The following is a 15,238-nucleotide window of genomic DNA, read 5'->3' on the forward strand; positions in this document are numbered from 1 at the left end:
CCAGGATACACCTGCTGTCCTGATGTAATTACTGATAGCGTCTGCATTTCTACCTCAGGAGTAGCCCACTGCGGATAATTTATCATAGGTTTACCTTACGTATTAATATTCTCTCTGCTATGCCTTCTTCACATTAACGAAACAGTGATAGCATTAAGTGATGAAGTGGATACTCTGATCATATTTTTGTAGTTTTGATTTACCCTGCCACACATTAAAAAACAGACAATAATATATAATAAAGTAGGATCCAGGAGGTCTAAATTCAAGGCTTTACTATGACGTGAAATTACATGCAATTAGACTGTTGATGAACCGTTCAGTGCTTACTTTTCTCACTTAAAGAATTAGGAGCTTAGATCCATGATCTATTAGACCACCTCAGTTGTAAAATGTATCAGTTGATGTTAGTTGACACCAGTTAGTCCTCACATTATTTTGCCAATAGATAAGTAAAACATGTTTGTTTGTTTTTTTTAAACAAAAGGTCCTTGGTATGTATGTGACAAGTGGTCAGACCTGAGTGAAGTGGAAAAGCTTGAGGTTTTGTTGACAGTACAGAAATTCAGATTTATGTAATCTTCTTCTTTTTCTTCTGCAGTTTCTGTTTCTATTCTTGTTCTTCTCTCTTGCCTTTATTCTATGGCCTTGATGTCAAGGTGCCTCTTCAGGTAAGATTTCATTTAATTCTCAAAATGTGGTTCTAAGAGGTGTTTGATCAGAAGGATGCTGTATACGGTTACTAGTAATGCCCATGTTTGTTTGGTTTAAAAAAAAACACAAATACATTTGGTTTGGTTAGCTTAAATGCCATAAAATGAGAAACAGATCACCTGGAACTAACGTAACGTTGTGTATCAACTGTGCTTCAATTAAAAAAAAATAATTAAAGTAAAAAAAGTGAGAAATAGATCCAGTCCATTTGGGTGATTTTTTAAAAATTTTTTAAATGTTTTTATTTGTTTTTGAGACAGAGAGAGACAGAGCATGAGCAGGGGAGGGGCAGAGAGAGGGGGAGACACAGATTCCGAAGCAGGCTCCAGGCTCTGAGCTGTCAGCACAGAGCCCCATGCGGGGCTCGAACTCACAGACTGTGAGATTATGACCTGAGCTGAAGTCGGATGCCGAACCGACTGAGCCAACCAGAGGTCCCCCGTTTGGGTGATTATTAAAAAAAATAAAGCAACCACCAAATATGGAAATCAAGAATATTGTTCTAGTTAACTGTGTTGCTTTGGGAAGTCATGGTGTTTATGGGGCTTAGTATTCTCATCAGTCTTTTAATATATGGAAGGATTTGCTTCCCTCTTTGCAAAATGAAGAAATATCAGTATATTTTTAGTATCTCATCCAGCTTGAAAATTCTGATTCTGTAAACCTAACAAGCTAAAAATGGCTGATTATTTTTAACCCCTTCTCCCAGTCTGATTTCATCAGAATTCAGGAAAGCAGGCTATTAAGTGAAATTGGATCTTCTTTTCAAGTAAGCTAACTTTCAGTGCCCATATAGAAAAACGAGAGCTTTATTACTTCTCAATGCTCAAGTCTGTGTCTCACGAATACATGTATAAATAATCTTAGACACTGATTCCCAAAGCTATGAAAAATACAGGTTCCAAGTCCTTACCTCCAACTCAGTGGATCAGGTTACTGGAGGTGGAGGTGAGATGGATGGGTGGGAGAGGTGGAAAGCAAGGACCAGTCTGTGTTTCTAACAGGCATACCAGGTGAGTCTGATGTCTCTCCGGGTACAGAAACTGCACCTTGTAATAGCATTATTTAAAAGTGAGCAAGGGCCAGGTGCTCTTCTAAATCCATACGTCATGGTCTGTGTCCACTTTGATTTTCCTCTTAAGTTCCATTACACAGGGATCTTCCCTGGGCCTCATGTTATTCAACATTTTCTATAGCAAGTTGAAAAATAGAGAAGAGACACTTTCTCTCCATGGGTATCAACCCTGTTACCTACGTGAGGAACCGACAAGCAAAAGTACATTAGCATGGCCTGATACAAGGAAGCAGTTAAGCATATATGCCCAGAAAGTTTATGTCCTCATATAACCAACCTTCTGGCTTTATGCTTTCTTCCAAAAGAGTTTCTGTTCAGCCTGCCAGCCATCCTTTGTCTGCCAAGAAGGATGGTAATCCTGCAGAACATAGGAAAAAGACTGTGTCTCTTAAATTGAATGAAAATGTAAGGTGAAATGGGTGAGATTTTCTAGGACGAGGTAGGAATGGCCAGAGCATCAGAAAACAAATAGCCCTCCCCCACCAAGAATAATAAAGAAACAGGACACAAGTACTATGTGGTAATTGAGGGGAGAAAAATCAAAACTCATCAATACTAGTCAGAAAATGGGTAGGTTCGAACAGTCACATCATTAATGGCTTACCCTTACACGCCAGGGGCTGTTCTGAGCTATAGATACAGTAATCCTCAAAATGCCCCCTGTAAAGTAAGGGCTGCTTTTATTCCTTTCTTTACAGTTGGAGAAACAGTAGCACGGGAACTTCCAAGGCCATAGAGCTACAATTGGCAGGATTAGTATTTGTACCCAGACCCTCACTCTAAAGGCTTTTAGCCACTTTTAAGCACCACGCTGCCTCCCAAAGGAGAGGGCATTGCTGTCACTTTGTGAGCGCCATTTCTGTTTGTATATATAAGCAATCAGAGGTGTCTTCTGAAATGTGGGTGGTACTGCTGGGCTAGTGGGTTTTGAAATTACATTGTGCTCATCTCTCTACCTTTTCCCATTTTGTGTGACTCTTTGAGGGTTGTACAAGACTTAATTTGCTTTTCCTCCAGAGTAGCACATAACGGACACTTAGTAATTGTCTGTTGAATGAAAGATCATGATTATAAGTAATAAGGATATAGCAGATCAATGTGACAGGGAATCTGGGGAGTCTAAAATACGTATGGGAAAATGGCTGAGTAGTTTAGAGTTACAACTTCGAAGTTAGATATACTGTTAAGTTTGGATCCTGCCATTTACAAGCTATGGCGTGGTAGCTTTAATCCACCTGAGATTAGGTTTTCTTGTCTGTAAAGTGGTTGTATTACCCACACCATTGTATTATAGTAAGAGAACTAAATGAGATTGTGCATATAAAGGACTAATTGCATCACTTGGAACATAGTTCAATCATCAGCAACTCTTAGCTGGTATTATTTTTAAAAGCTGGCTATCATGTTTACTGAATTTGTCAATATATAAGTTTGAAATTATAACCTCTAGCATTATCAAGTAGTTTACCACCTAAACCAGAACAAGTAGTTGCCGTTTCATCTCCTCTTTTCAGGGAGTAATCTAGATTTAAATAAGACATGCCTGGAAATTGATTAATGCCACTTTTATCTCCATAGCAGATGAGCTAGAAATAGGAAAAAAAAATCAGGGAGAAAAATGCTTGGCTTGTCTGCAGAGAGTAAAGGCATGCTACACACATAATCATAAAAATATTTTTCCTACTAAACTAAGGGTTTATATTCTGCTCTTAAACCCAAGACTAACTTAAAGTATATTTAAAGATATCCTCCTTAAAGTGAAGCAACTCATGCTTTTTTTCCCTTTAGCAATTACAATTACCTAAGTCATTTTTGTCAGTGATGATCTAGAAGCTGCTGAAGGCTCCCAAGAAGGCGCCCTTATTGCCTTATTGCTCTCAGTGGCTGCTAAGTAATGCAAGTCCGTGGATTATATTGGGACTTTTATCTTAAGGAGGGGAACCCCAGGTAGTTTTAGGAGATATCATCTGTCCATGCATTCTGTATATTTACTCGAAATAAGTAGGGTACCACAAATTCTTTCATATTAGTTATTTCGGGAGACAAAGGAAAGAAGAAAATGAGAGGAGTACAGAAATAGCTATCACTGGGTTGTTATATCCAGGTTACAATAACCCACTGAAAACCCTGTTCTTCTGAAGAGGGACAGTTTAATAAAGAACATAATAGAACCAGCTCTGTTCATTATGAAGTTTGGAAGACCAGACAGAAAACAGGTGATCATGATTCTTTGTCTACGTACTCTGGTTCCTTTTTTCTCTTTTTAATTTTTTTTAATGTTTATTTATTTTGAGAGAGAGAGAGAGAGAGAGACAGACAGAGACAAAGCACAAGCAGGGGAGGGGTGGCAGAGAGAGAGGGAAACACAGAATCTGAAGCAGGCTCCGGGGTCTGAGCTGTCAGCACAGAGCCCAACGCAGGGCTTAAACTCACGAACCACGAGATCATGACCTGAGCCGAAGTTGGAAGAGTAACCGACTGAGCCACCCAGGCACCCATACCCTGGTTCCTTTTTAATGATTCCTGTGTCAGCCACAAACTCTTGAACCTGATAGCTCTGTATTTTCACTTCCTGTCTAGTAACATAAAACATATTAAAAGTCACATAATACTGTATTATTGTTCTGATCCAAAAAAAAAAAAAAAACCTTTAAAAATATATACTGCGTATAAGAACAGCCACAGGTCATTAGTTACAAATTCTCCATTAAAATATGCAAATGTTCATTTCTTATTTATAATTTTCAGTCTCTCCTCCCACCAAGGCCTGCAGGTAGCCTGTGGAAAACAGATGGCAACAGGAACTCTACTATATTTATTGTTTCAAATAAAGAATTTCGCTCCTTATTCTTTTATATTGGTAGGACAGATCTGTAAGATGAATCATTGTATGCCAGTTAATCAGTCTTTCTTTATGTAGATGTATCTATTAGCCTTCCTCTAGTCATATTAAGAATGTTTCCCTATCTGTCTTACATAGACTATTAAGAAAGCGTAGATAGGGCTTATGCTTTATCTTTGTATCTTCAATGTCTACAACAGTGTCTTATACATACTAGGTGCTAAATACATTTTACGTTGACATATGGACAAAAGGGTAGACAGATGAATGAGTGAATAGTTGGGTAAATTGAAAGCAGATTTATGACATGTTAGGTTGTAGCCCTTGATAGCATAGTAGTGTAATACAAAGATAAGTGTGTGATTTGTTCTTTATATGTCATTGGAGAATAACCTCAAGAATAAGTGAACAAAGGAAAGGATACATGAACAAATACCCCAACTTCCTAGTGGGGATACCCTACTAACTCAGTTCATTGTTTCTCCAGACACTCTTATAACTCACTCTCCACACGGCCACTGAGTCCGTTTTAGGAAACAAATCTAATCATGCCCCATTCCTGGGAAAGTATCATTATTAGGAGGAAATCCCAATTCCTTCATGTGGCCAACAGAGCCCTGTGTGATCTCACTGCAGACGGTCTCTTTGGGCTTTTTCTTGCTCTAGGATCTCCCTTGATGAGTCTTGCTCCCTTCTGCCTGCCACAGGGGTTTGCCCACACAGTCTTTGTGTGCATGGTACTTTCAACCCTGCTTTTTCTAGTAAACACCTACTCACTCATCCTTCAGAACTCAGCTCACTTGTGATTCCTGCAGGGAAATCTTCCTTGATTTCACTCCCAGCAACATTTCACGTGCATTTGGCTTGTTTTGGTTGTTGTTATTGTTGTTGCTGTTTTTAATTAATGCCTCTCTTCCTCATTGTATATAGGTTCATGAAGGCAGGGACCATACATGTTTTCTTCGTCCTTGTAACCCCAATACCCAGATAGTGCCTAGCTTATAGTTGGCCATCAATAAATACTTCTTTTTTATTATTTTTATCTTTATTTTTATTTGCTTGAGTTTATATACTTATTTTGAGAGAAACAAAGAAGGGGTACACAAGCAGGGGAGGGGCAGAGAGACAGAGGGAGTGAGAATCCCGAGCAGGCTCCTTGCCATCAGCACAGAGCCCGATGCAGGGCTTGAACTCACAAACCATGAGGTCATGACCTGAGCCGAGGTCAAGAGTTGGGCGCTTAACAAACTGTGCTACCAGGTGCCCCAATCAATAAATACTTCTTAATGGTAGTGATGATATTATGGTAAGGAAGAGGAAGAGGTTATCTCTTTTGTGGTTGAAAGAGTACACTTCATATCTATTGTATTTAATAGAGTGATTCTACAAAATAAATACTATTATACTTCTCTAAACATTAATTTCTTAATATAAAAAATTAGCAAGTATTAGCATCTACTATTTTCCTAAGGATTAACTGATGTTATATAAGTAAAGCAACCAATATAGTACCTGGCACATAGAAAGACTCATTAAAAGCCAACTTCCTAGGACATAGCAAGCATTCTGTCCTGGATCATGCATTATGAGACATACTTGCATCTACTTGGGCCACATGTTTCCCACACCATGGTCAACTATTTAATATCCGTTTGTACTGCCCATCTCAGTGTAAAATCAGGGACTCAGGGAAGCCTCCCCTGATCTTCTGACTTCAGTTACATTTCATTCAATATTTCCTGCCTTTCTCATGGGGCAGTTTCCTCATCTGTAAAATGGAGGCAATAATAAGAGCTATCTTTTATTGAATATTCTACCATATGATAAACTGTATATGAGGACTGATGGAATGCAAGGTGTCATGAAGGTCCTTAGGGGTCTGGATGGTACAGTTGGTTGGGTCGTGGTGACCTTTATAGAGACACAGGAAGCAGGAAGAGGGCGTGACTGCTGTCCAGGATTTACAGTTACTTGTGATAACTAGAGATCAGGATGTGGCTACAGTTTGTTAATCAATATGCCTCTAACTATGTGGCCCGCAAATTAGGATCTAAATTACCTTCTAGCAGTTAGAAAACCCTCAAGAATGGTGAACATAAGTAGTCTGCCGATTGGACCCGACTAATATTCGCTAAGTGTCATCTATGAATCAACTGGCATGGTGGGTACTTGGATACTAGAGTCACAGGTCAGAAGTGACATCACTGTGCTCATTCCATTCACTTAGAGTCTGGTGGCAGGTAGTAAATTCTCAGAAATGATAGCTGCAATCGCTATTTTACAGAGGAGGAAACTAAAGCTCACTGAAATTAAGGAACCCACTGAAAAGAATCCTTGAGGTTCTGTAATATCAGCTTTCAGAACCAAGATGAATTTATATTCTATACAGTTTGAGTTATAGTGTACTGACCTTTAGCTGACTGAAAATTGGTCATCGATGGCTAGTGCTTCATGTATTCGGAATGCCTGTTTGAATAAATGTGGCTTTGCTCCTAGTTCCTTTACAGATACTCACTCTACAGAAATTTAGTATTCTGGGAAACTACAAGCCCCCCCTTTTTTTTTAAACCAACATGTTTTTATTCAAATGATGGGCTTTTCTTCAGTTGTGACAGGCAGAAATGATGCCTGTGTGTTTTGAAACAGAATTTAGGATTTATCTCTGAGAATGTATAAATTGAAAGTTTGTAAGTAAAAGACTTTCTATGTTTACATATTTATTTTATACACACACATACATATACTATATACATATAGTATATATATTTGTATACATATAGTATATTTGTATATATATTATATAGAAACAGGCCAGGTTCTTAAATAGTACATGATAGCATGTCCTCTGTGCTGTCTTTGCCTGTTTGGAGGAAGAGATTATTATGTCCTTAACTTCTAACCAACTAAAAACCCAGACATAGAGACTTAAAGAGGAATAGGGATAGGAATCCTAACTGGCATAGTCCAGGGACGTACCTCTTTCAGGAAGATCACTGGAGCCAATGAAGAAACACTGTATGGCATAGTTCCCAGGTCAGGACCTCAGGGTGGAGACCATCTGGTACTGGATACAATTGTTGAGGAGGAAGTGTGACATAAAAGTAAGTCATTGAAGGGCATAGACAGACCTGCTTTTTAAAATCTTACATTTATATTTGGGGATATAATTCATTAGAGCTTCTTAAGGTATTGTCTTAGAAGGCCACAGAAGAAAAGGCAACAATCATAATTGCTAATATGTCAGGCCACTTATTATGAAACAAGAACTGTTAATTGCTTTCTGTGCATTATGTTGCAATAACCCTGAAAATAGATCATTCTGTTTTCTCACTTAAAATCAAAGTAATTAAGCTTAGAAACTTCACTGATCTAAGTTAAAATCGTAGAGCTCAAAGAGGTGGTAAATAATTTTTTTTTTCTTTAGAAAAAAAAAAGAGCTTTTTTCCGGTTTCAGCCATGGACAGAAATGATGATTAAAGAATTTTCCCTTGTTTTACAGAGTAACCGAAAACATGGATAAGACCCCAGAAAGGCAAATGCCTCTAAACCTTCAAAGATGGCAGAAATGTTTACAACAGTGAGAGGGAGATCAAATGCTAAGAACTACCCTGTAGCCAGGACTACAACTGTGTATTTTAAAGCCATTATTCAAGGTTTCTTACTTGACAGTTCCTACATGACCCTGTTGAAAATCTACAATATATGCTGCATTTAATGAAACATGTATATGTCAAACCAGAAGAGAAGAAGTATAAACATATATTGTGTAAAGAAAAAAAATCAGCAATGGAAACAGTTTCAGCAGATCAAGGAAAGATGTGTCTTGGGCATGGAACCAAAGTTACAAAGAAACATTCTACCCCTGCTGTGCAGGGGGATCATTTTAATGTAACAATACACCCCATGGAAACTCTAGTCCCGAAATAAACATTTTAAAAAATCAAAACAAACAAACAAAAAACAAGGGAGGGTGGGGAATGAAGCACGAGGAATACCTATGAGGAGCTATTTACAATAAAATGTTTCATTTGAAAAGTCTGGTTTCTTACTACAGGGATTTGCTTTTTGTCTTTATTGTTGTTTAAAACTCAGGAACAGAGACATCTACAGTGTGAATGGGAAGAAAAGCAGTCTCCCGTTGGTCTTTCTGCAAAAGGTGAAGCTTGTGGAATGCATTCCACAGATGACAGAGGATCACAGTGAGCCCCAACTAAACTGGCAACGAGGCGAGGCAAAGGACCTCGGCAAATGTAACATAATAAAAGCAGATTTGATGCTTCCCTGGCCTTCTGTCACATCTGTGTTCCTCCACGAACAGACTGATCTCATTGCTATCGAAAATTAAGAAGACGATGCTCTAAATCACAAGCTCCCTGACGTAGTTCTTTTTCGAATGCCAACGTCTATAGGGAACACGGGCCAGAGAGCATCTTTGAATCCATTTCTAAAATACCGGTTTTCAAATGGCTGCTTAAAATGCCTGCAAATAAATATGTTATACGATTTGAGTAAAAACACACAATAGAGGCGATAAGTAAACTTCTACCAACAGTTGAGTTTGCCACAGAGATGTGAATATTAAATAAAATGATGATTATTTTTTAAAGTATCCTGATATGCCTAGAGCATTCTGACCTCTTGTCATTTAGACTGATAACATTTTTTCCCCCAGAGAGCTGACCACAGCAAGACAGCTCTACTTTTTTTATACAGAAGCAACATATGTTATGATAAGGTCATTTTCTACCAGAGGCAATTAGAAGACTGGTACTTTTCCTAAGTTATGTAATACTTAGTCTTGGATTCAGCTCTGAGAGCCAATAAATGTTCCTGAAACCTAATTTTACACCTCATTGACTGTAGATAACAAAACAGCCTCAATTTTTCAAATTGTCAAGGTTTTATTTACAGGGCTAGATCTCCCATGCCTAAAGAATGTGTGGGGAACCAGAAACTCTTTCTATGAAATGCTACACAAATCCTTCCAGACATGAGTTCAGTATCTTATTCTTTGGTTTTAGCACTGGCATTTTCAAAGCCAGAACAATAACTGAAGAATAGGCAAGAAAGGCTAGAATGCTGGGGTCCCACTTTTTGTCCTTATATTTACTGCTGATCCAGGTATCTTTGGCCCAGTCACTTAACCTCTCTGTGCCTCAGTTTCCTCATCTGCAAAATGAGGTTAAATGCTTTTTCATAAAGTTGTGTTTTTTTTGTTTTTTTTTTTTTTGCAATTCTCGAACAAGAGGTGCTTAAAGTAGCACAAAGTGCTTTGTAAAATTATGACTGCTGTATTATTTGACTTTCTTATATTGTTGAGAAAGAGTCCCCTGTGTCATAAAATAGTGCTTCCATCTGGTTAAATCTAAGCACTGCAGCACTGAAGCTTTCCCATCAAACTACCTGGGATATTGCTAGCAATAAAGGTTGAGAGATCCAGAGCCAGGATCTCTGATAACCTATAGTAAATAGATCATCTCATGCTTTTGAACAAGATAGAAGAATATCATCTCACTGATAAGCATCTCCTAGCTCTCTTTATTGCATATGCATGCCATGATACCAAACTTCACTTTTATCTTAGGAGAGCCAACTATGAAATTAAGGCTTGGAGTAAACCGATAGTTATCACATAATTAGTCTGATTATCCCTTTAATTTTGGGGAGATGTACAGTAATATATCCTACTGGGAATATACAAAATATCCTTCTGCTGGATTCTGTATTCAACTAGGTAGTTTCTACGCTAAATATGAACAGCACATTCATTGTGCAGACAATGTAAAAGAAGGTGCCACTACCGTCTGTGACCCAGCCCTTTCAAGTCTCAAAATATATGGAGGAGGATAAATTATTCTTCCCAGTCTTTGACTTCTGTCTTCCGTTGCTCTTTATTGGCCATTCCAGGGTCCATCTGAGCAAATTCATACTCCATCTGCTATATCATACCTACTTTCTTTCTCTTCATCTTGCTTTTTCCACCAAGAAACTTTATATTAAATTTTATATCTAAACACTGACTTTGGTTTAAATGATCAGAAACATTTGTAAACTAGTGTGGCTTGATCATGTATCTTATCTGTTATAAATCTGTTTGTATCACACACACATTAAATCATACAAGAACAATACAGGTAGGATGACCATCTAAGCAGCTTTTGATGTTTTTAGGGTGAATGCAAAAGGAGAGATTCTTTGTTTAACATTCAAGAGATGAGCAAAGTTCTCTAGATTTTAGGCTAAATGGTGATATTTTACCAAGTCTTACTTCTGATCCTCATAATTAACATATCTTTGAATGAGGCTGAATATTTTGGTAGGTACATCTCTCTGTTACTCAACAATTACAAAAAATTTAACAAAATTGTAAATGTGTGTTTCACTCATGGATCCACAGAAATGAATTATATTTAAATGAATGCTTCCCTTGCAGATAATGTTTAGCAACAGTAAAGAGTGTCTCATTAGTAATGAAGAGGCTTACTGTGGCTGAACTTCTTAAAGAGAGTACATAATCCCCACTTTGATCTTTAATTTCTGCATCTTGACTATCCTGACACATTTGGCCAACGAGTTAGTAACAGAACAGCGTTCTTCAGGGCTCATTTGCCTAATCTTTCTTAACAAAGTATTCATCTCTTGGAAAATTAAACATAACTTATAATATTAAAAAATAGTTTGCCCTAAAATGAAAGTCCCACTCTGGCACAGTTATTCATGGCAGGAAAATTTTCATGAGGAAGGAAAAACAAAATCAAAAATTATTTGGCTATACTAGCAAGCATCTATTACTAATTTGACTGTCTAACCTTTTTTTTTTTGGTCACCCACATTTTATTTTAGGAAACACTAGAATGTGCTGAAAATAAGTATCAGATCCCTTTTAACCTATGTCATATAAATGAAATCATTGCCAATAGGGAGGTTGTAGAGGTGGAAGAATAAATTTTGCTTTGATCTTTCTGCCATTCACAAATAAGCGTTCACATAGGTTGCCTGATTCTTCAGGAGGATAGAAATGATGTAGAGGGCTCATCAGTCATCGCTGGAGTAGAAAGGGGACATTCATTCTCTGGTAATATAGAAGATACAATTTTGCCAAATAATTTTTGCTACAGTATTTTTTGCAACTAATTTTTGTTTAAATCTTTGATAAACTTGTTCCTTTTTGCGTATTTATTGTCGCCTTTTTCTGTAAACCCACTGTGTGATTCACATGTTGAATGTCTTCAATGTAATTCAAAAGTTCATTGTTTCAAAATGAAGTGTTTTTTAAAAACTGCCTAGGTTTTCATGGGAGCTGTAAAAATAATATTTATAATTTGTGTTGATGTTTAAATAATTGGATCATGTGTGTTATGTTACACCGAAATAGATGGACAGCATAGCCATTTTATTTTCTAAATATTGCATTTTTTTGATCTGTCAAAGAGTGGCACTATATATGTACATATATACACATATATACAGTATACGTATGGTGTATGTATACAACACATTATCTACTATATTGAAAAAGCTCAATATAACATCTGAGAGATCAGTAATCAAAGCAAACCTTAGACGATTATTTATGTCATGAGTTCATGCTTTCAGGATGGGCCCGAGCCTTTCCTTAAGTGGACTTCTCCTTTCTAAAAGGAAAAACAGTAGGTCACAAGGTCTTAAAGGACAAAAGCTTCCATTCTGTTCAACCGTCTTGTCACTTCTATATAATATATTACCTTGAGACTGAATTTCAGGTGTATTGGCAAGAGGATTCAGACATAACAGAAGGGTGGAGTTGATCCTGTGATTTCATTTTAGTACTGGGCCGGGCAGATTCACATTCCTTTGTTGCCTTTAATTTGGTAGTTCAGTTCTTCCTAAAGAAACCTCTTGTTGAAGGTCCAAGTCCAATGTTTAATCAAGTTACTAAAGATCTACTTCAAGGAGCAATGTGACAAAAATAGAAGGATTATAATTTGCTATATTCAACCTAATGTATCATACTCAGAGATGCAGGTGACCGACTGGGTGAAGTTCCCTGATTTTGTATTTGTGTTTTCTCATTGAGATCTTTGCATCTGTGCTTGTATTTCCATCCTTGTTATATCAAAGTTCTGTAGGATGGAGGTGGTGTAGCTAAAGAAGTTTGTGTCCAACTTTGCCTACAATCAAGATTCTACAAACTTGCTAAAGTGTGGGTGATGCAATTTCCCAAAAGCACATCCTCAGCATCCAATAGTAACAGCAATCACTTACCTTTGATTGACATCTCACAAAATGTGCCTATTTTTTCCCCATTAACTATAGTAACTTCTTACAATGAGACAGATCAAAATCCAAACACTTTTATAAATATGTACATATATGCGCATATATATTCTGTACATAGTATGATGGTGTGAGCACTTACTAGATGTGTACTTCTGTCCTAGGACTGAGGACTTCAGGAAGGGGTTTTTCTGATGCTGCTAGGTAACTCATATTTTGGGTTAGCATCTGGTGTCTGTGCTCTCCTCCTTCCCTGCCTCTTCTCCTTCTTCCCCTACCTTCAGTTCACTATCACGATTCCCTGTTGTTGACTGAGGCAAAGAACTACTGATTGGTTTTCCAATTACTCAGGCCGGGAACCAGCCTTGTAGTGATGCCACTGGTTTTCTAGAAAGAGCAACAGAAAGTCCAGTATGATCTACAGCATTAATATTATCCCACAGTCCCATTATTTTTTCAGCTAAAAATCTCGTTCCAAGAAGGGTTTATGCGTGTTTTAACCTTCAAGATACAATTCTTTGGGGACTCAAGTAGAGAGCCAGTGTATTTGAATACATGATTCCCCAGATGCCTACTGTACTAATGTGGCCAGGGGACCAATTTCTCAGAGCTTTCATCCAATCAACTGCCTCATTTGGGGTTCTTTATCTCCATCTCATTAGCATGACTCCATATATTGGTTCAGTGCTTGTTTATTAATGCGAGAGAAATATAAATTGACTGAGTTTCACCAGGATGATCCCTCTGAAGTACACTGAACATGTACATGTAATGTATGTATTACCGTAGAGATGGGAATCAATTTATTGTATGTAAAGTTTTATGAATGGTTATTTTATAATTTATGTATTTAATATAGGAATCAATGAGCTCTGGTGTTTTAGTTTATATAAAAATAAAACAAGCTGCATTTTTTAAAACTTTATCTTGCATCATTCATAGGTTTTTGTTTTTGTCTTGTTGTGCTTAACTGTATTTTGAAAAACAGGTTCAAACAAATCAGAGCTATCGGTATAATGACAGTGATCAAGGATAGGAAACATTTTTCTCCTCATGTGTTCACTCTGAATTTTTATTGCACCTGTCAGGAGCACTGTGGTGAAGAATCGAAGGCAGAATTTACACTTCTGAGGAGGGAACAATGATCATTCAGCATGCCTGCTCTGAGTGTAACTTGGGAGAGAATCTTAACCGGTATTTGCCATCCTTATTCCAGATATTTCTTTTCCTTTATCCACCACCTTTGTTCCCTATTGTACAGAGTCACTAGATGTAGCAAGTTAACAAGTATGTATTATGTGAGCATCCATTATGTACCCATCCTTATGGCCTGGTATGTATGGGGCTACCCTCAAAGAGCTTATAGTTTAATGTGGGAAACAACCCATGTATGCATCAAACAAAGAACCAAGATGGCACAATATGAGGTACAATTTTGTAGGTCATTGTTAAGAACCACTAAAACTAATAATGGTATTTGGGGGTGGGCTTCAAAAACCCCCTTTTTTCAGTTGTATTCCGTTATTTTTAACTGCAGCAAACTTTAGTTGACTTAAGTGCTTAAGCAAAAAGCATTGCTCATCAGTTCATTACAACCTTCTGTTACTCTTTTCTAGGAACCATCTGTGTGCCGTGTCAAACCATTAAAACAGAGAAAACTAAAACAAAGCCCCAGCCCTCAAGACATCACAATCTGCATTGTTTGATGAAGGCTTACAACTGACTGAACCTCTTTGAGAAAGGTACCAAGCATGTCAATATTCTAGGAAATTGGCCGTTATTGTTATGGATCCTATCTAATTTTATAAATGAAAAGCTCTGTTTTGATGAACTTTAATTCTGATACATAACTCAACTATGCCATCATGTCAGCAACTCAACTGACTTCTCCTAGCTCATGAAGAGAGTACCCCACTGTCTCCTGGAGATAGTGCAGGGGATGGGAGACACTTCCTACTACAGTGCCTGGGAGATGAGTGAACATCTACACAGAGGGATCCCTCTGAGGATACAGCGCTGCCTCTTACCTCCAGGTGAGCAACTACAGTCACACAAGTGCAGATATTTAGACAAATGCTTGCCTACCTCCTGGCTAAAGATCTATGCCAAATGGCTGACGGAGCATGCTTATTTTATTTAAGGAACTTTGTAGTTACATATGGAATGTGAGGTTGAATTACGAGGGGTTTTTTGCTCACTCAAAATACTTCAAATAAAAATCTGTTTTTGACAAATACGTTCTATGTGAATATAGAACCTTTTGATCAAAAGGTTCAGTAACAAATAGTCACTGGTAATCTGTGCCTGTAATTACTGTAAAATTTTGAGAACAAGGGCCACTACATGTATGT

General features: G+C 37.6%; 1 protein-coding gene across 4 annotated transcripts in view; it reads left to right on the plus strand.

Annotated features, from left to right (window-relative positions):
* JAKMIP2 (janus kinase and microtubule interacting protein 2) overlaps positions 1–13,812 on the plus strand; it is a 177,621-nt gene extending 163,809 nt beyond the window's left edge. For 2 of the 4 annotated variants that reach the window (XM_019414230.2, XM_019414227.2), the window contains 2 exons: positions 602–671; positions 8,131–13,812. In XM_019414230.2, the coding sequence (XP_019269775.1) occupies positions 602–652 (51 nt within the window). In that variant the 3' untranslated portion in view covers positions 653–671; positions 8,131–13,812. The remainder of the gene's footprint in view (positions 1–601; positions 672–8,130) is intronic. The other 2 variants (XM_019414228.2, XM_019414229.2) reach the window with 2 other exon arrangements.
* The last annotated feature ends 1,426 nt before the right edge of the window (positions 13,813–15,238 follow it).

Source organism: Panthera pardus, unplaced genomic scaffold (assembly GCF_024362965.1).
Source record: "Panthera pardus isolate Hobbes unplaced genomic scaffold, ASM2436296v1 HiC_scaffold_2, whole genome shotgun sequence".
Lineage (NCBI taxonomy): Eukaryota > Metazoa > Chordata > Mammalia > Carnivora > Felidae > Panthera > Panthera pardus.